At 34.9% G+C, this 25,183-nt stretch overlaps 1 protein-coding gene across 6 annotated transcripts in view; it reads left to right on the plus strand.

Moving 5' to 3' along the window:
- GOLM2 (golgi membrane protein 2) overlaps positions 1-25,183 on the plus strand; it is a 107,050-nt gene that overhangs the window by 35,407 nt on the left and 46,460 nt on the right. For 4 of the 6 annotated variants that reach the window (XR_012478134.1, XR_012478135.1, XM_074235284.1 and 1 more), the window contains exons 4-6: positions 5,647-5,737; positions 8,868-9,012; positions 9,606-9,686. Coding sequence is in view for 4 of the 6 variants with exons in the window: in XM_074235284.1 (XP_074091385.1) it covers positions 5,647-5,737; positions 8,868-9,012; positions 9,606-9,686 (317 nt within the window). In the remaining 2 variants the exon portion in view is untranslated. The remainder of the gene's footprint in view (positions 1-5,646; positions 5,738-8,867; positions 9,013-9,605; positions 9,687-25,183) is intronic. The other 2 variants (XM_074235285.1, XM_074235287.1) reach the window with 1 other exon arrangement.

Below are 25,183 nucleotides of genomic sequence, written 5' to 3' on the forward strand. Positions count from 1 at the left end.
AATTCTGTGATTTTTTCACAAGTATTTTCCTCTTTTAGATAGTTTGAGAATTGATTCTTCTACAACTTCAAATTTGTATTTGTTCCAGCACAAGTCTCCTTTCCAGAAATTTAGTCCAATCTAGTTCTTTCTATCTTTGTTTTCTTTAGTTAGAAAGCAGCTTTAATTACTTTCTGTATGTCAGATAATAATCTAAGAAAGACAGATAGTTACTTCTCTCAATTAGTTCATAGTCTATGGAGGAGACTGCATATAAACAATTTATCTGTATACATAAATAAGATGGGAATTAGAGATAGCCAACAGAGTGAAGGTTCTCTCACATTAAGGGATACCATAAAAGGTTAGGGTCATTTAACTCTTTCCTTTATTTTAGTACTATAACATTAGTGTATAAATGTAACTTTCTTGTCACTGATAGAAGAAGTTAGTTTAGAATTTTTGAATGATTTTTCCAATCTTTGTTTATTTCTTCTCTTCATTCCAGTTTCTTTCATAGATGCTCCTGAGATGATTTGGCATACTTGGGTCTCTTGCTAAACTTTCTAAAAACTTTTATTTCTTCCATTCACTCCTTAAGGTTTTATGGGATGATACTGTTCATAATCTTCTACCATTTTCTTCCATAAGATGTTATGAATTAGCCAGATTGCCCTTGGCTGTCATATTACTCTGAGTTGCAAGAGGATAGATTTTTGTCTGACTGGGACAGCTTTAGGCTTTTTTTTTTAACTCCCCTTTTGGGAGAGTTGATTTATAACAGTTAAACTTATTCCAGAAGCAATGATAACTTTTATTGATGTCTATCAGAGTTTTGAAATTCATTTCCATTTTCTTGTGCTCATAATTTGCTTTAAAAGATCAGTTTGGGAGCAGCTAGGTGGCACAGTGGATAGAGCACTAGCCTTGGAGTCAGGAGGACCTGAGTTCAAATCCGGCATCAGACTTTTAATAATTAACTAACAGTGTGACCTTGGGCAAGTCACTCTTAATCCCATTGCCTTAAATTAAAAAAAAATCAGTATGAAGTTGCTTCACTTATATTCTTTGTCTTCTCATTTTTATTCTTCTAATTAGGTATGGATTTTTTTCTTGGTCATAATAAGTTCGTTGTCTGACTATACTCAGATAGTGGATTCAGAAGTGCCTCCTGCATCAGTAGCTGATCATATCCTATAAGAATGTAATAAACTTCTGTTTTTATGGTATTATTTGTAATTTCTCTGTTCAGGAATCAATTCAGTGATGATTCCTAATTTTGTTTGAAAAATGAATAAGGACATGGGACTTTTTCTATAGTTTATAGCTTCTCTTAATTACTTATCACTTAATTACTTTCATCTTTTTTTCTTTTTTTTTGGTTTGTTTATTTTGTATTATTACAATAATCTTGTTGTGAGTGTAAACATAACCCCCCCCCCCCAAGATGAGAAATCTCAAGAATAGTGAGAGAAAAAAAAAACTGTACTTCAGTCTGTGTTCAGATTCCGGAGGCTTTGTCTCTGGGATGAGGTGCCTTCTTTATCATAAGTCCATCAGAGAAGTTGCTTAAATATTTTCCCCATAGCTGCTATTACTGGCTGCATTTCCCTCCACTCTATTCCTCTCCACTCTCATTTTTTTTTTTTTAGGTTTTTGCAATGCAAACAGGGTTAAGTGACTTGCCCAAGGCCATACAGCTAGGTAATTATTTTAGTGTCTGAGAGGAGATTTGAACCTAGGTACTCCTGACTCCAGGGCCTGTGCTTTATCCACTGTGCCACCTAGCTGCCCCTCCACTCTCATTTATTCTATTTTCTCTCTCTCTCCTTTCATTCTGTCTCTGTTCAGAAGTGGATGCTATTTCCTCTCTGAGCCATTTCTAATGAGAATGAAGGCTCACTCATTCTCCCTTCACCTTCCCCCATTCCATTCCATTGCAAAGGCTTTTTCTTATGAAATATCTTATGTGAAATATCTTTGCTCCTTTTTCCTCCCCTTTCCTTTCCTCCCAGTACTTTCCCTTTATCACCTATTGACTTCATCTTTTTACTATATTATAACCATCATATTCAGCTCCTTCCTATGCCTTGTCTATATATGCTTCTTCTAACAGCTCTTATAAATGAGAAAGTTCATGTAACTTACCAGTATCTTCTTCCCATGCAGGAATACAAACACTACTATATCACTAAGTTCCTCCTAGTTAGTCCTTTTCATCCACCCTTTCTATTGTTCACCAGAGTCCTGTACTTCTGTTCAGCTCTGGTTGTTTCAATAGGAAAGTTTGAAAGTCCCCTGTTTCATTGAAAGTCCATTTTTTCCCCTGAAAGAGGATGTTTAGTTTTGCTGGGTAGTTGATTCTTGGTAGTAAATCAAGATTGTTTTGCCTTCTGGAATATCATATTCTAATCCCTATGAGCCTTCAATGTAGATGCTGCCAGATCCTGTGTAATCCTGACCATAGACTCATGGTAGTTGAATTATTTCTAGCAGCTTTTAGTATTTTCTTTTTGACTTGGGAATTTTGGAATTTGGCTGTAATATTCCTGTAAGTTTTTCTTTTGGGATTTCTTTCTGGAGGTGACCAGTGAATTCCCTCAATTTCTCTTTTTCCCTCTGCTTCTAGGATCTCAGGGCAATTTTGCTGTATTATTTCTTGAAAAATGAAGTCTAGGCTCTTTTCCTGGTCATGACTTTCGGGTATCCTAATTGTTTTTAAATTATCTCTCCTGGATCTGTTTTCGAGGTTGTTTTTTTTCCATTGAGATATTTCACATTTTCTTCTAATTTTTGACTTTTTTTGGAAGAGTTTTGTTTCTTCCTGATTTCTTGCAAAGTTATCAGCTTCCTTTAGTTCCATTTTGCATTTGAAGGAGTTATTTTCTGCAGAGAGATTTTTTTATCTCCTTTTCCAGTTGGCCAGTTCTGCTTTCCAAGGCATTCTTCTAATCATTTGCCTTCTGTATTGCTTTTGCCATTTGGCCTAAACTGGTTTGTAATGTATTATTTTCTTCAGTATTTTTTTGTATTTCTTTCACCAAGATTTGGTTTTCATGATTTTTCTGCATCTCTTTCATTTCTCCTCTCTTTTCTCCTCCCAATTTTTCCTCTACCTCCCTTAATTGCTTTTCAAAGTCTTTTTTTTTTTGAGCTTATCCATGCCCTGAGCCCATTTTCTATTTCTCTTGGAGGTTTTGGATACAGAAGCTTCAACTTCATCATCTTCTGAGTGTGTATTTTGGTCTTCCATGGAACCAAAGTACTTTTCTATGATCCGATTCTTCTTTTTTCTGTTGTTTGCTCATTTCTTCAGCCTATGACTGATTTACTGCACTTCCAAGACTTTGGGGAGCTTGGGGACAACCCACAGGGACCATAATTCCTCCAAGGTCTTATGAGAGGCTCTGACTGCTCTCTTGCCTGTACTCTGTTATGTGGATGACCACAGGCCTTCCCCTGTGCCCTGGAGCTGTGAGGAGGGTCCCTGCTCAACTATGATGGGATGGGATGGGGCCCCGACTGCAACCTGGATCTGAGTATGGACAAACAGCAGAGTCCTGCCCCAAGCAGAGCAGAAAGACCTCTGCAGTCTCCCCCAACCCCCTTACTGTCTGTGGGCTGGCAGCTCTGGAAGTGCTGGGTGGCTCCATTGTTTCCCACTGCAGGTTCTCACCACAGGGATGTTCTGAGGCTGGAGCTCTACTCTGGTGCAGCAGAATTCTCTCACCACCCCTTCCAGTTGTCCCTGGTGATCCCTGGTACAAGAGGTCTGGAAATCACTCCCTCTGCCACGGACCCAGGCACTCGGCCCAGCTGCGCTGTACTGAGGCTGGAGCTCTTTCCAACCCCCAGTTCTAATGAAACAGACCTTTCCTGCAGAACTTCTAATTTGTCTTGGACTGGTAAATTGTATCATTTAGTCTTTCTGTGGGTTCTGCTTCTCTAAATTTTGGCTAGAGTCATAATTTGACGGCTTTTGGAGTTTTCAGGGAATGAGTTTCCAGGAAATCTTGCCTTCATGCCACCATCTTGGCTCCACCCCTAACCACCTTTTCAATAAATTTTTCACAGTTCTCTTCAGTACACACATTTGTATTAAAATATATATTGACTAAATTTAGAAGTTTATATCTATTTCATAGACAATTTCTCTACTTGAAGCAGATGTTGGTGCATAAATTGCAGTTATCTTTATAATCTTTTTGCAGATGCTTATTGTGAACATTATAATAATACAAGGTGATCAATGTCCAATGACATGATAGTTCCTGTTGCCTTTGAATATAAGCTAAAACCCATTTTAATGACTCATATTTTCAAGAAGAACTTTTTTTCCCATTTAGTTGTAATCCTTTTATCTCTTGGTTTTAACTTTCTTGAGGTCAGAATTGCTTCATTTTATCTGCAGCGTCTAGTACAGTCCTTGGTATATAGTAAGTGTCAAATAAATATACTTAACAAATTGACTGATAAGTATTAGTTTTACTTAAAGTAAGAATATCCAGATTGGTATGTTTCATTTCCTCCTGTACTATATTCACCTGTTAGTCACTATACAAGAATCTCACATTTTATGATAACAATAGTTAAATTATTGTTTTTGATCCCCCTTTATGCTGTCTTGTCACTATTATTTTCAAAATAGAAGAGTACCACACAGGTCATTTTGTGTTTTTCTTTATTTTGTGGGTCTCAGCCTAAGAATTCATCACTAAATGACCAGCCCTCAGGTAAAAAGAATATGGATTTAGACAGGCTGGTCATCAGCAGAAAGTCAGATGCTACCACCATACTAACAGCTTTTACACTGTTGTGGAACTTATTAGTGCTTACATTCCATTGGCAAACTCTCAGAGTCCAGGGTCATTCCTATGTCAAGATGAGACTTTGAAGTAGGACTCTGTGGAAAACCAAAGACAAAGATGAGAAAGGAAAAAGGCTCTTTGAAAGGGAAGCTAGTAAGTAAAACTAACCTGTAGGGTCAGAAGAGCAGAGAAAAGCAGTGGTTGAGAGCAAGGTAGAATAAAACCACCTCATTATAGTCCTACTTTGTTACTCCTTGTCCCTACATATACTTACATATTCATCTACACAGACCAGACTCTAGTCCACAAAGGCAAAAATTCTCTAATTAGATGATAGGTCACTGTTAAAACTATCTTATTTTCCTTTCATATTATCCCGTGGTCATTTTTCTTCTTCATCCTTCTTCCTCTCTCCATTCCTCTGTTTAAATTTGAGCTTTTTTATGTTCCTTTCCAGATTATCAGACCTGCTAAAAGTGAAAAAAGTAGAGAAATTCTCTACTTAAACAAATATCTCCCAAAAATCCTTATTAAATCTCTTACTAGTGGTTCTTATCCTTTCCTGGTTCATGGTAGTAGTAATTTTGTCTCTTTTGCTGTCATCTTTTTCTCTCTTGCTAATGAGACTAGTTGTAGAAAATGTATGTGGTACAAAACTAATAGTCAATACTGAGTATTTTACTCTTTCCAAAGTCTACCTTTTGATCACATTTAACTGATACTTTTCTTACTGACTACTGACTTTCTGCATTTCTGTTGCCATGCTGAACCATAGACACCTTTTCAAATATATGCCCACTTCTAGGCAACTTGGAGAGGAAGTCAGTATAACAAAAAAGAATGATTGTTTCCATTTTAGTTTTCAGTGTGGGCAACAGATCAAGGAACTAAGAGCACAGCATGAAGAAAATATAAAAAAGTTAGCAGATCAGTTTTTGCAAGAACAAAAGGTAAATCATTTCTAAGTATTTTTTCTTACTGCAATATATTATTTTGTTTAAAATTTGGGAAATTTAGACATCAGTTTTATAGTGACACCTTAAATTGCCAGGTCGATTGAATGTTTACATGGCTACAGTTGTCTATGGTTTTAAAATTTGTTAGCTTAAATTTCCTTATAAGTTTTTAAAAAATATTTTTCTTTGCCAGATTATATGTTGATTAATGTTCTACTTAATATGAGCCATTTCTTTAAATTTGAGAAACATTTCAGTATTTAATAATTATCAGTCATTACTTTAGAATTAAACAAAAACTATTAGAAGTAGTTTTGGCTCATTTGCAGAGAAAAGTTGGTAGAGTTAGGGTTAGGGATCAGGTCTTTGAAAAGCTTTTCCTCCCCTTTTCCAGTCCTCCTTTGTTCAATGAGGTTCCCAATACTCTTATCAGTATCTTGCACATAGTAAAGTGCTTAATAAATGCTTGTTGTGTGTTGGTTGAATGAAGGACTGACTCAGCATTATTTGAATACAGGAAAATCATGGCCACCAGGATATTTTGTTGCACAATTTTTTACCTTAGAGGTTGACCTTCAATACCTGATGAACATTTTTTGGAGACTTTTGCAAAGAATAGACAATTTATCATATTAAAACCCTTTCTTTCCACCTAATGCAAAAGTATTCTACCTTGACATTGTATCTTTGTCAAGATAAACTAACCAGGGGATAATCTTATCTCATGATGGGAAATAAGAATTATAGAATTTTAAATATGAAAATGATCTTAGAGGTCATCTAGACCATCCTTTTCATTTTAATGATTTATTATAGTCACCAATCTTCTTACCCAGCAATTCCTTGATTCCCCAGGAAAGGATGCTTAGAAATAAATAAGGTCTCTCCTTCCTCTCCATCCCCCTTCACAGATACTAGTGTAATATTTGGGGGGAGGGGGAATGTTATATTTTATTGAAAACATTCAATATTTTATATTCTGGCACCAGTATCCAACAGAAATACTTTACCTGAAGGCCAGTATATATTTTGATAGTTGATATTTTTCAGTACTACAAGAATCTTTGATTTCCATAGGTGTATGATCTTACTCTATCAATATAAATCCAATACCTTCCATGCCTTAGTATATAATTTCATAAATTTCTGTAGCCAGAAAAATTCAACACCAGTCCTATAGTGATGAGACCTTTTATTAATAACTTATCTATGATTTTATCAAGGTGAGTATTCCTTCCACCATGCAGATCACAATTATTCTCCTGTGACCTGGTTGACATGTTTTAAGAATTACTGTGATGAAAAACTTCATATTCTTATAGCCAGACTGTTAATTAGCTTCCCTCAAGCTAGCTGGTACGGTACCCCACCCAAAGCCTTTCCAAAGTGGTGTAACCTGTGAGAGATTGTACTCTGTTAGCATAACTCTGAGTCCTGACCATGCCATGGTGAGGCATCAGAATTGTTTTTGTATTTAGGGAAGATCATTGTTAATTCTGATTGTTAGTAGACAGGCATATGTCTATTTGCCTTTGATTTTTTTAATAGAAAAAAAAATTGAATGGAAGTTATCTTTATTATATATTAACTAGAACTAGAAATAGTTTGGTAGAAAACTATAACTGGAAATCATAGAATTAGATTTTATAGTAATACAATATATAACTATAAAATCTAATTCCACCTAATACATAGATAGATACCTGTAGTTAATTTTACCTTACAGAAACAAACTACCGAACTTGTCAAGATGCTCTTAAGGATAACACAGTATCAACCTTATCTGAAATTCTACTGCCATAAAAATCATCTCTAGTAGGCAAAAGGATTTTCTGTTATCTTGTTCTGCATAGAAGGTGTACACTTTTATTAACATAAATGTAATTTTGCTTCCAGTAAGGGAAATTATTGATAAATTTTGATTGCTTTTTATGTTCAAACTTATTTGAGTAGATGTTGAAAGAAAAAAAGAAAGCTCTTCAAGGAATTTTTAAATGTAATAAGTAATAATTCAGACTAAGTATTCTATCTAAAATGCTTTGTACTTTAATGTACATTATCTCCAGATACTGATATCTATAGATAAGGAAAAGAGATACATATATATAACAAAAGTCTTAGTGCAATTTTAAATTGCATTGTAATAGGAAATCACAAAATAACAAAGTTTTTAACTCTTAAAACTTCAAATGACTTAAAACTGTAATGAGACAATGCATATGTGTGTGTGTGTGTGTATAAAATATGAAAGTTAGAATTTTCTGAGAAATGATTAGATATTATTATCAAAAACATAGTATTAGGGGCAGCTAGGTGGCACAGTGGATAGAGCACTAGCCCTGGAGTCAGAAGTACCTGAGTTCAAAACTGGCCTCAGATACTTAATAATTACCTAGCTGTGTGGCCTTGGGCAAGCCACTTAATCCCATTGCTTTGCCAAAAAAAAAAAAACCACACCCCAAAACCATAATATTGACAGGTAAACTTCTTTGTTCATTGTTCTAGCTTCTATTAGTAGTGGCAGAGAATGTTTCTCTTCCCATTACTTTTTGGTTCCAGGATGAAGACATACATTAATTTTTTTATAAAAATATATACAAGTAAATATAATTTTCTCAATATCACATTTAATTGGATAATTAGGTAAGGCTAACATTTTAGGCCATTTATTGTAATTGGAGGCTTTTAAAAATAACTTACTCTTTTATGTCTTTCTATTACTAAACAATAACAACATTTCATATTTACATAATGCTTTAAAGTTTACAAAACATTTTTCTTATAAATCTGAGTAGAGTAGTTCAAGTATTATTATTCCTCTCTTCATTCCTCCCCCATATGCCCAATACATATACATTTTATCGATGAGGAAACAGGGTAACTAGTTCTGTGATTTGTCTGTGGTCAAAGAGATAACAAAGCAGAATTTGAACTGAACTTTTCTGACTCCCTATCTCATCCGCTGTATAACAATATATCCCATGTAACACTTTCTTATTACAGTTTCAAAATTTGGCACTTACAGGAAAGGTTAATATTTTCTATACATAGAAAAAAATAAATAAATATATAATATTTTGAATTGAAAAACATTTTCTTTAACCAAATCTTTATTTTTCAACAGCAGGAAGCCCTAAAGACTCAGCAGAATAATGTAATCGAATTGGATTCAAAAGATCAGGAAGTTCCCAAAAATATTCCAGGTGAAGTTGAAAATACTGCAGATAAGAATGAGAAACCCTCAAGCAATCATATTCCACAGGGGAAAGGTATTTGAAAAATATTTTAATGATGTGGTTTTTTTCTTCCTTTTTGTAAATCTTCCCTTCAAATTTGTAAAGTTAAAGTTCTCAGATCAGTTTCAGATGATTATTTTTCACATATATGTATATTTATATATATGTTGATATGGGTATGCACACATACATACACACAGAGACACACACAAGCACACACACACACTTCTATGTGTCACCAGTGGTGATAAGAGCTAATTTATGTCAGTAGTAGATGTCACAACCCAGGAGGTTCTAGTTTCATGGCTGCATTCTGTCCAGTATGCCAATTTTTTCTGTATTTCTGTAAATTATTCTGTATTGTGTCAAAACCTTATCTTCCATACCCCCCCCAAGTTATAAATAATTAAATATTCCTTTGATAAACAGATGGTAAATGGATTTAGCATTTAGAACTTTTCTTTTAGGGAAAGTTTTAGGGAAGATGATCCAAAATACCAAATCATTCAAAAAGTATATCAAAAAGTAATTAGATGTTGATTAGATGGAGACTGGTACTTTTCCCTCACATATTTTCAATTTACCTTGGAAAAATACAAAATATGTTTTTGTCATTTCTTTGGTAGAACAAATTAAACGAGCTGGTGATGCAGGCATGCCTGGAGTAGAAGAGAATGACCTTGCAAAAGCTGATGATCTTCCTACCTGTAAGTAAGGATAATTAGATGTGTTCTTAACAGATGAACTTTTTATGGTGAGTCTTCTTTTTTATTTGGTGGTAAAACTTATAAAGAGTCACAAATTTGAGACAGAGAGCATAAATGCTATTTATCAAAAATAAAGTATCTTCTATGTAAAGGATATTAGGCTTTGTATTGAGGCTTTAAAGACATTAAGATGTAGACCCTGTCCTCAAGTGCTTATAGTCTAGTAGAAGGGATAAGATATATATATCTATATATATATATGTATATGTATATATATATATATACATATATATGTGTGTGTGTATATGTATATATACATATATATATACACACAAGTGTCTAATGTAAGAAAATATGATTAAGTGTAAGGTAAAGTTCTGGTCACAGTACTGTGAGAAATTAAATTCACTTTCACCTGAGGGTTTGAGAAAAAGTTCCATGGAGAATATGGCTCCCGGATCTAGAAGGAAAATGGAGAGGAAATTTTATTTTAATAGGTGGAGTTGGGAAGAGTTTATGCTCCAATACAAGGGACATATATATATGTGATCAGCGACACACATAATGTTATATGGTAAGGGTTTATAGGAATACAGTACCTATAATAGTAGGTGTTTAATAAATGATTGATTGACGTGGAATATATTAAAAAATTGATTGATGTTTATATACATTAAAAAAGATAGAGATTTGGTTATAGGGAAGGGATGATAAGACAAGGATGTATAGTCTAGTTTGGCTAGACTATATAGTATGCTTCTGTAATGATATGAAAATACTTTTTTCATATTATTAATGGTAATAATTAACAATAATTATTTAGTGTAGATTTAAAATGTGGTCCAAATCTAGACTTCCTAGATAACTGAAGCTTATTTGTTTAAATTTCTGAACTTTTATATTGTTATTTAATAATTTTTAAAATTTAATGCATACTTTTCTACCTTACTAAAAAAGAATATACAGAACATAACTTTTTTTAATCTTCAGGAATATAATTTATGAACAATTGCTGTATTATGCTATCCATTCCTTTTGTCACTAATCCAGTTCAAACCCTTATTACTTCTTGTTTTAAAAACTTAACTAGCTTCTTTGTCTATAATCTCTCCCTTCTGTAATCATATCCAATACTTAGCTGCCAGATTTACTTTCATAAAGTTTGATCTCATCCTCTTAAAAAACTGAGTAGATATCTGGTTCCCTCACCAACTGAAAGCCAAAGACTTTAGCCTAGTTCAAAGCTCCCCAATATTTGATTACATTTTATCCTTCAAGATAATCTTTACTGCCAATGAAATCTAATATAGATGAAACTAATCACTGTTGCCTGAATAATTCTATTGCTTTCCCACATCTGTGCCAATGTATATGATTTCCTTTCTTCACAGAATACCCCCTTGTAGTCTCAGTGCAAATTCAACCTCTTCCCTGAAACTTTCCTTGAACTCTTTCATTTTCTCACCTCTAAGTGTTTAGCCCAAGTATGATTCCAGAATCTCCTCTTTGTCATATAAATTAGAAAAGTAGAGTTAATGAGAACAATCCTAATTTGACTTCCTACCATTCCTGCTTAGCTAGAAGGCCCTGCTGTAATTTCTTTGACTTTCTTGTCTCCTCTATTTCTTCATGTGAAGCAAGAGGTGGAATATTTATGTAGGGATGTGATCATACTTGTAATGCAAAGGTTCTTGACCTAAGGACCTGTGAACCTCTCCATGGATAGATTTCAGGGGATCCATGAACTTGTGATCTTATATATTTTATTTTATGCACTTAAAAACATTGTTCTGAGAAGAGATACATTGTCTTGATCAGATTGCCAAAAGAGTCCATGACACTCACAAAAAAATAAGTATTCCTGCTTTAATGTAATCACACTTAAGTGTGAGACCTTTATTAGGATTATTTTTCATCATCATTAGTTTTCCAGCCAACTGGCTCTATATTGGTTTTTACTTTATACTATTTGAGTAGAAGTCTTAGTTTCTGTGTCTCTCCTGTTTGATAATTTTAGTTGAATCTTTGAAAACTAAAAGGAAGCTGTACATATCAGAGTACATGGGGAGCTCAAATGGTTGCCACAGTAAAACTGAAGTAAATTATAAAGAAATACTAACCACTTCCAAGCTACAACTGTTTAAAGATATTATACATTATTTGTAATATAAGGGATTTTCAAAGGTAATTTCAATTACTTCTTATTTAACACCACATGAATTAACCTTAGGACCTAACTGCTTTGTAATGGTGTTTTTTTTTAAATAAATTTTTTCCGATGATTTTCATTTTTATATCATGGTCATCTTTGTAAACAATACATTGGAAATACACACTCATATTAGAACTGAATTCTCTTTTTTTTAATTAAAAATAATTAAACAAAAATAACAAGTAGGATATATATTTGTATAGGTAGTGCTTTGCCCCTATAATTGCCTGACTCTCTGCCATTGATAACTGATGTAAGACTTTTTTCTCCCTCACAGTTTATTAAGGGTATTTTCTTCTCTTCTTCTATGACTTTTGAAGTTTTCTCTTATTCTTTAATTCCAGTGATTGTAGTTCTGCTTTTTGCCACTTGTTTCTGTTTCTAATCTCTGCTGCCACTTTGGCTGTTCACTGGTTTCTTCTGTGTTCTCCCTACTTATTTCCCTCTAATTCTTTCTCTTTATTCAGTCTTCTTATCTACCCTAATACTATCCTTCTCAGATTTGGTACCAGTAAAATTGACCTTTATAATATCACCACTCAGTGAAGAAATTCTGAAGAGAATAGAAAGCCATTAGGGTTTAATGAGTGGAAGGCATGAAGGGTGGGGTGGAATGATTGGAACTGTGCTTTTAGGAAAATCACTTTAGCAGCTGCGTGGAGGATGGATTGAAACGAGTTGAAATTTGAGACAAACCATCACACAAGCAATTGCAATAGTTTGGTTGTGGGATGAGGGCCAGGAGGAGAGAGGTGGCAGTACTAGAGGAGAGAAGGGAGCATGTTTGAAAGATGTTGCAAAAGTGAAATCGATAGGACTTGGCAACAGATTGAACATGGCATTGGGGTGGGTGAGAGATAGTGAGGAATCCACTTTACAATCTAGATGATTTTGTAGATTGTAAACCTGAGGGACCAGGAATAAGGGAAGTGGGATGATATTGCCTTCTTACAGCAATAGGGAAGATGGAATAGGGAAGGTTTAGGGAGAAAGATTAAAATCCTTTGAGTTTAAGATGTCTACTAGACATTCCATTTGAGTTGTCTGAAAGGTAAGGTCATTTTGAGAGTCAGCAGGGGCAAAATAGCTATATCTGAGAATCATCAGCATAGAGATAGTAATTAAGTTTATGGAAGCTGATGAGATTTCCCAAGGAATGTATTATAGAGGAAGAAAAAAAGGGTTCAGGAGAGATTTCTGCTCATAGTTAGAAACCATAATCTAGTTAAGGATCTTGCAAAGTAGACTAAGAAGGAATGGTCAGATAGATAGGAAGATTACCGGGAGAGAATATCCTAGAAAATCTAGAGAGAAGAGAGAATCAAGAAGGAAAGAATGATCAACAATATCAAAGGCTGCAGAAGTTGAAGAGAATGAGTACTGAAAAAGGCCATTGAATTTGGCAACTAGAAAATCATTTGTAACTTTGGAGGGAGCAGTTTTGGTGGAATGGTAAGGTTGAAAACCAGAGCAGGAGGGAAAGTGGAGGCACCTATTGTTGATAGCATTTTTGAGGAATTTAACTACAAAGGGATGAAGAAATACAGAATGTTAATAGAGATGGAAGGATTAAGTGAGGATTTTTTCAGGATAGGGGAACATGGATGTGTTTATAAGCAGAAGAGAATGATTTAGTAGATAAAGAATGATTGAAAATAAGGGAAAGAATAGGGATGATAGAACAAGAAATAAATTTTAGGGGAGAGGTTGGAATGAGATTGTTTACCCTTGGTAAGAAGTAGGACTACTTCATCATGTGAAATTAGTGGCAGAAGGCATCTAAGTGATAAGAGATGAGGAAGGGGGAGAAGAGGGAAATCCTTGTGAATGGCCTCAATTTGTTCTATAAACTATGAGACAAAGATCTCATCTGTGAGAGTGAGGGAGGGGAGCAAGGGGAAGTTTCAAGAGGAATGAAAATATTTGAAAGAGCTGCTGTGGAGAGTGGGATAGTGAGTGGATAAGGAAGAAAGCATAGAATTGCCTAGGGGCAGTGAAGGTCCAGTTGAAGTTTTACAACATATATTCATACTGGATCCAGTCAGAATGATTGTGTAATTTTCACCATTTTCATTTGACAGCACAGTTGTGGGAGCAAAAGCAACAAAAGGTGGGAATGGTGCAAGGTTGAGTCTTGGCTAGACATAATCGGCAATGCTAGCGCCTAAGTTTCCAGAGCATTTTCATATCTTGTTTCATAACTTACTCAAAATTCACATTGCATGTCCCCAAAATGAAACTTAATTCATCCAAATAATTCCATGAAGTAGTTTCTGATTCTTTAACTGAAAAGTTGAATAGTTTTTCAACTTCATTTGATGAGTATTTGTTGGAAGCTTACTATGTGCTAATTGACTTAATTTGATACTAAAGAAAAATAAGACATGATACTCTAAGAAGTTTACTGTCATTGGAAAGAAAAGACATATACATATGAAATAAAAGATTTGAATATATAGCTATAGATAAATGACTAAATATCAAAATGACTATTATTTAAATCAGTGTAGAAGAAATTAGTATAAGCAGTAAGAAATTTTCATAAAGCAGGTGAGCATTAATGGGATAGTTAGAACTTGACAAGTAGAAAGAAGTATGGGAAGTGTTGCATTCCAGCAAAGGTAAATAACTAGGGAAAAGCAGGGAGGCAAATTGAGCAGTACTTACTTGAAGGACACTGAAGAGACCAGCTTCTCTAATGTTTAAGTGTGAAGATATATTTGAGAGCAAGGACCAGCCTATATATTTTTATATCCCTTCTTCTGTCATATACTTTTATACTTCTGATCTATTGTCACAGTGTCAAGCACATTGTAAATGCTCAGTTACTAATTGATGGTTTGACATTTTCCATTAGTTAGTTTTCTTTGCCTTGTTCCTGTTTAGTGTTTTAGTTTTTTGAAAATAAATGAATTAGGGGCATCTAGGTGGCACAGTGGATAGAGTACCAGCCCTGAAGTCAGGAGTACCTGAGTTCAAATCCAGCCTCAGACACTTGATAATTACCTAGCCGTGTGGCCTTGGGTGAGCCACTTGACCCCACTGCCTTGCAAAACATCTAAAAAAATAAATAAATAAAAATAAATGAATTTCAGGTTTTTACCAATTAATAACTGCCAGCTAATTGTGTTTATTGGGTAAAGGAAAAGATGGGAATAAGCATTTATAAATGCTTACTATTCTCCAGGTACTGTGGTAAACATTTCACAAATATTATCTTATTCCATCCTCACAACAGCCTGGCCAAATAGGTGCCATTATTAACCTCCAATTTGCAGTTGAGGCAAATAAAGGTTAAATGACTTGTCCAAGGTCACTCAGCTGATAAGCATCTGTCTTCTTGAGTCTAGATCCCACACTAGCCATGGCACCATTTAGTGGCTTCGCTAGTGATATATTTCCTAAGCCCTGGTGCACAGGGCATGCCAATCCACTATCTTTGGAACTTTTATCACTCTTGGGTCAGTCACCCTGGTAATTGGTAACTTAATGCGTGTAAATTGCTCACTTCCCCTAGTTTTTCTGCTGACTGACATAAACACCAGGCTGCACCTCATTTCACATCCAGTCCAAGCAGGCCCTTTTTCTGTCTACCTGCTGCTACCTTTTCTACCTCATCAGAACAAAATACTCTCCTGCTTCTTATCACTTACTTATATTTGTTATCTTCCCCTTTTACAATGTGAGCTCCTTCAGGTTACAGACTATCTTTTCTTTTTAAGTGCCTCTGGCATATAGAAAGAACTCAAAAAAAAAATGCTTTCCATTCATTACTTATTATACTAATGTTTTCTTTTTTTATTAAAGATTTTATTTATTTTTTAGTTTTACAATTTTTCCCCTAATCTTACTTCCTCCCCTCATCCCCCACAGTAGGCAATTTGTCAGTCTTTACATTGTTTCCATGGTATACATTGATCCAAACTGAGTGTGATGAGAGAGAAATCATATCCTTAAGAAAGAAACATAAAGTGTAAGAGATAGCAAGATCAGACAATAAGATATCAGTTTTTTTTTTCTAAATTAAAGGTAATAGTCCTTGGTCTTTGTTCAAACTCCACAGTTGTTTCTCTGGATACAGATGGTATTCTCCATTGCAGATAGTCCGAAATTGTCCCTGACTGTTTCACTGATGGAATGAGCAAGTCTATCAAGGTTGATCATTGCCCCCATGTTGCTGTTAGGGTATATAGTGTTTTTCTGATTCTGCTCATCTCACTCAGCATCATATACTAATATTTTCTCAAGGGCCTAATCCTACTATTTTTAAAGGGTCAACATTGTTATAAATCATTAGTAAATAGTGATTTTTTATTTATTATATTATAATTTTATTATTGTTTTGTTATTTATTACATATTTATCACATATTTTCATATTTCTATATAGACTATGCCATCTATATTTTAACTTGGAATTTTATTGCCTATCTTGAATCCATAATTTTCAAATTAGTTCTCACTAGCATGCTATTATTCATCTATATATACATTATGTCAGATTTTTTAGTAGAAACCTATGAAGACACAAAATTAAAATAAAGATAAAATCATGTTATGAATTTTGCCTTGTCCACTGTACTAGTGACTTCCAAACATTTTTAGATTATGTACTATCATTTAAATATGGAAAAATTGGTGAATTAACAAGTATAACTCATTTCTATTTGCTTTAATTCTACAGAGAGTTTCTTTGTTTGTGGGTGAGTTGTCAAGTATATGCCAGAAAATTCATCAAGGAAACATAAATATTTTTGACCTATATATGCCTATTCTCCCATTTGTACAAAATCTTTTCGATTTTCCCCCTTGCTGTAATTCCTTTGGGTTGGACTCCATCGTACTCTTAGAAATGTCATCATTAGGAAAGTCACCATCCTGCAAGAGTCCATCAGTCTTGGGGCAGCTAGCACCAGCCCTGGAGTCCAGAGTACCTGAGCTCAAATCCGGCCTCAGACACTTAATAATTACCTAGCTGTGTGGCCTTGGGCAAGCCATTTAACTCCATTTGCCTTGCAAAAAACCTAAAAAAACCCAAAACAATACTTCAGCCTTAGTTCTTGCACTTCATCAACCCCTCTACCTCTCGAATTGGAAAGTTGTAGAGCAGATCAAAGAACTTCTCTCAGAGCCTCCATTTAAAGAGGATTCCTCGGCCAGCCTTAGCTTTATTTCACACAGCCCTTTGGAGTGGACTCCACCTTGCCCCTCTTCAGGTACTGCTGCTGACCTTTAGCTTCTCAGCTTCAATTTGTGTGTTTTCTTTATCTGTTACATTGGAAGCTCTCTGAGAGCAGAAACTGTCTTTCGTTGTATGTCCCGAGCTTAGACCAACATTTGGCACACAGTAGCCATTTAACTTATTTTTATTGACATGAACAAATGAAGGTATTTTTCATATATATATATACACACATACACATAGAGGGCATTCTTAAAAAGGATATTAATAGAGTAAAGCAGATTCTTTTTTGATCAAAATACAAAATCATATCGTTACAATTTCACAGTTGACTGAAACATATAGAGCATACGAGAGACTGTTGTGCTTATTATTTGTTGATTACAAAAACATTCAATTCCTTAGAATTAAAAAGGTTATTTAGGCTCTTTTACAATAAGATATATATTTTTCATTTGTCAAGATCACTCAGGATTCCTTGGAAGATAAAACAACAGAAATAATGTTATTTGATGAGCCTCTCTGATGACAAAAATTAGGTACGGCATCAAACAGGGAGGTGTATGCTTACCAAAGATATTTACCAGTGTGCTAGAGAAGATGTACTAAAGTGTCTAGACTGAGGAGGGATTTCCTTTGTTCTGTATAATATGATAAAATAATATGGTAAAATATATTGATTAAAGACTATCTTTGTCAGTTGTTACGTAACAAAGAACTCATTCTTTTTTTAAAAAAAAAATTTTAAGATTTTTTTTTCAAGGCAATGGGGTTAAGTGGCTTGCCCAAGGCCACACGGCTAAGTAATTATTAAGTGTCTGAGGTTGGATTTGAACTCAGGTATTCCTGACTCCAAGGCCGGTGCTCTATCCACTGCGCCACCTAGCCGCCCCAAACTCATTCCTCTTTTTTAAGAAGAATAATATTTTATTATATCCCATTGCAAGTAAAGAGTTTTTAACATTCATTTTTTTAAAATTTTGAGTACCAGGTTTTCTCTCTTCTTCCCTTTTGTCCCCTCTCCCTGAGCCAGTAAGCAATTTGATATAGATATACATATTCAATCATACAAAACATTGTCATCTTAGTCATGCTGTGAAAGATACAGAACCAAAGAAAAAGCTTACCAAAAAAATACAGAAAGTGAAAAATAGTATGCTTTGATCTACATTCAGACTTATGGCATTCAGTTCTTTCTCTGGAGATGGATAGTATTTTTCATGATGCATCCTTTGGATTTGTCTTGGATCATTGTATTGCTGAAAATAGCTAGATTATTTCCAGTTGATCATCATCTGGTATTGCTGTTACTGTGCACAATGTCCTCCTGGTTCTGCTCACTTTACTTTGCATCAGTTCATATAAAGTTTTCCAGGTTTTTCCAAAATCAGCATGCTCATCATTTCATATAGCACAGTAATATTCCATTATGATCATATATCATAACTTGTTCACCCATTCCTCAATTGATGAGCATCCCCTCAATTTTTAATTATTTGCCACTACAAAAAAGAACTGCTATAAATATTTTTTATAAATAGATTCTTTCCCCTCTTTTTGATCTCCTTGAGATACAGAGCTAGAAATAGTGTTTCTGGATCAAAGGTTAACAGTTTTATAGACCTTCAGGCAAAGTTCCAAATCCAGAATAGTTGCAGCAGAATTCTACCAACAGTTCATTAGTGTCCCAATTTTCCCACATCCCCTCCAACATTTAATATTTTCCTTTTCTGTCACATTAACTAATCTACTAAGTGTAAGGTGGCACCACCACATTTGCATGTCTCAGGAGCCAAGATGGCGCGTGAAGGCAGGAATTTCCGGAAACTTGTTCCTCAAAAAACTCCAAAAGCTGTCAAATTATGACTAGAAGGGCAGAACCCACAGAAAGTAATAGAGTTTCTCAGTCCAAGACAACTTAGAAGATCTCTGGGACAGGTCTGTTCCACCAGGACCAGGAGCTGGAAAAAGTCACAGCAGAGCCCAGTTGGATGCCTAGGTCTGTGGCGGATAGGACAGTTTAATCATTGGGAACAACTGGAAGAGGTGGTGAGAGAACTCTGTCAGATCAGAGTGAGTGCAGAGTGGAGCTCTGGCCTCAGAGGAGCCCTGCAGTGAGAACCTACAGCGGGTGTCAGCAGAGCCACCCAGCTCATCCAGAGCTCTCAGCCCATAGATGGTAAGGGGGTTGGGGGAGACTGCAGAAATGTCTCTGCTCTCCCTGGGGCAAGACTCATCTGTTTGCCCACACTGAGATCCAGGTTGCAGTTTGGGCTTCTATACTACCATAACCGAGCAGCTCCAGGCAGAGGGGAGGGCATGAAGCCTCTCATAAGACCTTAGAGGAATTAAGATCCCTATGGATTGTCACCAAAAAAACCCCAAAACCTTAGAAGTGCAGTAAATCAGTCATAGGCTGAGGAAATGAGCACACAACAGAAAAAAAGAAGAATCAGACCATAGAAAATTACTTTGGTCCCATGGAGGACCATAATACTTACTCAGATGATGACAAAATCAAAGCTTCTGTATCCAAAACCTCCAAGAGAAAAAGAAAATGGGCTCAGGCTAGGATGAGCTCAATTGAAAAGCAATTATGGGAGGTTGAGGAAAAATTGGGAGGAGAAATGAGAGAGATGCAGAAAAATCATGAAAACCAATTTGAAAGCTTGGTGAAAGATATACAAAAAATACTGAAGAAAATAATATGTTAAAAACCAGTATGGCCAAATGGAAAAAAACAACACAAAAGGCAGATGAGGAGAAGAATGCCTTAAAAAGCAGAACTGGCCAGCTGGAAAAGGAGATAAAAAAGCTCTCTGAAGAAAATAACTTCTTCAAATGCAGAATGAAACTAAAGGAAGTTGATGACTTTGCAAGAACCCAGGAAGAAATAAAAGTGCATCAAAAAAAATTAGAAGAAAATGTAAAATATCTCATTGGAAAAACAACTGGCCTTGATCAAGGTCAGATCAAGAAGAGATAATTTTAAAATGATTGGGCTACCTGAAAGTCATGACTAGGAAAAGAGCCTAGACTTCACTTTTTCAAGAAATAATACAGGGGGCGGCTAGGTGGCACACAGTGGATAAAGCACTGGCCCTGGAGTCGGGAGTACCTGGGTTCAAATCCGGTCTTAGACACTTAATAATTACCTAGCCCTGTGGCCTTGGGCAAGCCACTTAACCCCATTTGCCTTGCAAAAAAAAAAAAACCTAAAAAAAAAAAGAAAGAAAGAATACAGCAAAATTGCCCTGAGATCCCAGAAGCAGAGGGTAAAAATAGAGGGAATTCACCGGTCACCTCCTGAAAGAAATCCTGAAAGAAAAAGTTCCAGGATATTATAGCCAAACTCCAGAACTCCCAAGTCAAAGAGAAAATATTAAAAGCTGCTAGAAACAAACAATTCAATTACCATGACTCTATAGTCAGAATTACACAGGATCTGGCAGCATCTACATTGAGGGCTCATAGGGATTGGAAAATGATATTCTGGAAGGCAAAACATCTTGATTTACAACCAAGAATCAACTACCCAGCAATACTAAACATCCTCTTTCAGGGGGAAAAGATGGACTTTCAATGAAACAGGGGACTTTCAAACTTTCCTACTGAAACAACCAGAGGTGAACAGGCAGTTTGATCTCCAAGTACAGGACTCAGGTGAAGCATAGAGAGGGCAGACAAGGAGGACTAACTGAGGAATTTAATGATGTTTGAACTATTTGTATTCCTTCATGGGAAGAAGATCCTGATAACTCATATGAAGTTTCTCATTCATAAGAGCAGTTAGAAGGAGCATATATAGACAAGGCATAGGAAGGAGCTGAATATGATGGTATAATATAATAAAAAGATGGAATCAATGGGTAATTAAAGGAAAGTACTGGGAGGAAGGGAAAGGGGAGGAAGAAGGGGCTAAGATATTTCACATAGGAGTCAAGAGGAAGCTTTTACAATGGAGTAAAATAGGGGAAGGTGAGGGGAGATAGTAAGCCTTCATTTTCATTAGAAATGGCTCAGAGAGGAAATAATATATACACTTAATAGGGTATAGAAATCTATCTTACCTTAGAGAAAAATGAGAGGAAAGGGATGGGTTAAGGAAGATCCGGAGGAGGGAAGGGCAAAGAAGGTGATAGAAGAGAGGGAAGATTGTGGGAGAGGGTACTCAGATACAACACACTTCTGAGCAAGGACAGGTTGGAAGGAGAGAGAGAATGGAATAGATGAGAGTGGGAAGAAATAGAGTGGAGGGAAATACAGCTAGGGATAGCAACTGTGGGAAAAATATTGAAGCAACTTCTCTGGTGAACTTAATTGATAAAGAAGGCATCTCATCCCAGAGACAGAGCTGTTGGAATCTGAACACAGACTGAAGTACATCTTTTTCTCTCAGTATTCTTGAGATTTCTCATCCATTTTTTGGGGGGGAGGGGACTTTATCATTACAACAAGATTATTGTAATAATGCAAAATAAATAAATAATTTGTAAGTCTCTAATCAGTAGTGATTTAGAGCATTTTTATATGACTATAGATCGTTTTTATTTCTTGTCTTAAAATTGTCATTTCTTCTGATCAATTATCATTTGGAGAATGGCCTGTATAATAAATTTAATTCAGTTCTCAGTATATTTAAGAAATGAAGCCTTCATCAGAGACACTTGCTATAAAAATTGTTCCCCAGCTTTCTTCTTTCCTTCTAATCTTGATTGCATAGACTTTGTGTGAAAAATATTAAATTTAATATAATAAAAATTATCTATTTTACATCTGGTACATCTCTGTCATAAATTGTTCCCTTTTCTATAGATATGATAGGGAATAATTTACTTCCTAATTTGTTTATGGTATCAACCTTTATGTTTAAATCATGTACCCATTTAGAGCTTATCTCAGCATATAATGCAAGATTTTGGTCTACATGTAGTTTCTGCCATACTATTTTCCAATTTTCCCAGAAGTTGTTGTCAAGAACTCAAATTATGAGTTCTTGTTGCAAAAACAGGGGCCATTGGCTTTATCAAATACTAGATTAATATGAACATTTACTTCTCAGTCTTATGTACCTAATCTATTCCACTGATCCACTACTTTATATCTTAGTCAATACCATATAGTTTACATAATTACCACTTTATAATATAGTTTGAAATTTGGTATATTGATATTCTTGACCTTTTGTAATGATTTGATACAACTTTTTCTAGCTCTATGAAATAATTTTTGGTAGTTCGTTTGGCACTCAAGAAATAGTAGAATTGGGTAGAATTTTATCTTTATTATGTTGGCTCAGCCTGTCCATGAGCAATTAATATTTTTCTAGTTGCTTGGATCTGACTTACTTTATGTGAGACGTGCTTTGTAATTGTGTTCATATAGTTCATGAATTGAACTCTTTTCTTTTGTGGTTATTCAGATATCGAAGAAAGAGAAAGTTTAGTTATAAATACTACTTAATTATTTATCTTAAGGAGTTATAAAGCACATTGACTGACTAGAAACCATTCCCTTTTCTGACTGCTGTATTCCTTCTATCTCACTTGGAGTTGCAATGTACAAAATAGTCAACAGTCCTACCACAAATATAGATTCTTGGCAATATAGCATAAGTGTCAGCGTTCAAAATGATTAAAGATAATTACCCTATGGACTCAGAATTCAAAAGTAAAAATTTCTGTATTGGCATTTCTTAACTATTTATTGAAGTCTTTGCTTATATTTCTTCTATCAGCTCAATCTTACCTACTATTTTAGTTTGGACCCACAAGAGATATGAAAAAATAGATCTGGACTATTCCTGTATGTTCCTATAATTGACAGAATGCACTATTTTCCTTGCATCCAATTTTTGGTAGATTTGAAACTATTCGCCATGATTTTATGGAACCCTTAATATTAACTTAGTCCATCTTTCTATTTATAATGTTAATTCATAACGTCAAGTTAACTATTATTAAGAACATGAATTTATAGTCTTCTAACTCAGTATAATTTTGTGAATGCTTCAAATACTGCACAACAGCCTTGGAGTACTCAGTTAGATGCTTTTGGTTTCCTTGGAAGTTAGGAGTATACATGTTAAGGCAATTTCTTTTTTGTAAACTCCATTCTTTTGGTGTGAGTGCCCATTCCAGAGAAGTAATGAAATTCATACCATGGGTAGACACTCCCCCTAGTGGTAGCCTTAGGAAAACAACTCAGCATAGATTTAAAGATGGGGTATTTACAGCCAAAATTTTGAAATAGTCTCTTGGGGGGCTAAAGAAAATTGAATTGAATTGCAACCACTGGAGTGAATGCAATTTCCAATAGGGAGAGGGTAGAGAGTGGAAAGGCAAATCATCAAATAACTGAAAAGGGACATTGATCTTTCCTATTAGTGAGAAAGCCAGGTTATGTAGAAGAAAGTAAGTATATTATTTATACTTTTCCTGATGGGTGTGGAGAGGAAACAAGGGAGAGAAAATGTAGCAGATTTGTTTTTAAAGAAATAATTTCATTAATCACTGTTGTAAAGATTCTTTCTAGAGAGACTTGTAAAGAAGGAAAGTGATGTATCTAACTAACATGCTCTACAAAGTACTAAAGTATCATCCTTTGGTTTGTTATAATTAAGAGAAGTGGTATAGTAGAGTGAATAGAGTGTCAATCTTAGGTATCATGACAGTCTGGGATCATAATCCATTTCTGACACATTTGTTTCAGAACCCCTACATCAGTAAAATCACAGATCTGGAAAAAATATATATAACATTTAATAGTTTTTAAAATCTCATGCCTCAGGTAACTGAAACAATTTATAATATATTATGATCTCATTAAGAGGAGACAGTTCCCATACTATTAAAATCACAGGTCTTTGACATAGTGTCAAATGCCTATCATAAAAACATCAGTCAGTGAATTTAGATTTAAAATATTCTTCTAGGAGAACATGCCATAAAAATCAATTCATGCAAAATAAATCTTTTTCTTCATAATATTTTTTATTAAAAAACAAAATTGAATTCCTCCAGCTAGTCTGGAGGACTAATCTTCCAGCTGTTAAACTGCATATATCCTTTATCTCAGTAATATTATTTTTAAAATGATAATGACAAAAATATACAAATATCTAACAGCATATTTGTTACATAATTCAGACTTTTAAAGGAGGCTGCATGGTAGAGTGAAAAGAGAATTACATTTTTAGTGTTAAGAACCTGGGTTTGATTATTGGCTCTGCTATTTACTACCTATGTGATTTTAGCCAAATCATTTTACTGTTCTAGGCCTCAATATCTTAGAAGTAGCAGGAAATATAGTAGTGAAGGAGTTAGACTGGATAACCTCTAAGGTTCTACTTATAAATCTGTGATCTTGTAGTAATATCATATTTTATGCCATATGCACCAAAAGTAGAATATTGTACTAGTATATCAGTATATCACCTGAGGATAGTGGGATAAGGAAGAAGATTAGATCTCTTGATAGTTCTATCCTCTTTTTTATGTGTTTGGAACTCCAGGGTTGAAAGAATGTCAGTTTATGGGCATGCTTATGGGACCATTATTCTTTGAGTAACTGTAACCATTAGAGGACTTTTACTTGCTTACCCATGTTTAATCTTACTGCCTAACATCTGAAAATTTTACAGATTTTTACTATCCTCATAGACTTAGGTCAAATTTACATACCTTTTCAGTATTCATATCTTCAAATAATTCAAGCAATCTCTCTTGTCATCTGGTGACTTCCATTATCCATAACTGAGAAATGCTTCTAGCCCAGTTCCCTTACTCATCATTTGGGGAAGTAACACTTAAGGAGATGCAGTCTGACACTCTCCTGCAGATGTTGGCACAGCTGCTGAAGAGCCAAAAAGGGAAGTTCTTTCCACCAGAGTTCTTGGTACTTATATCAAAAACTGATATTTTATCAAAGAGATTATAAAGAAGAGGTATAAGCATCTGCTTTGCCCACTGCCCACTGTAAGTACTATATGACTTTCTTATCTGATTTGCAGCTGAAAACTTCCATGTGTTGTCTCCCTCATTAGAATTTACACTTTCTGAGAGGAGGAACTCTTCTATTTTTTTCTTTGTCTTTATCACAGCAT

The sequence above is a fragment of the Macrotis lagotis genome, chromosome 4 (assembly GCF_037893015.1).
Source record: "Macrotis lagotis isolate mMagLag1 chromosome 4, bilby.v1.9.chrom.fasta, whole genome shotgun sequence".
NCBI lineage: Eukaryota > Metazoa > Chordata > Mammalia > Peramelemorphia > Peramelidae > Macrotis > Macrotis lagotis.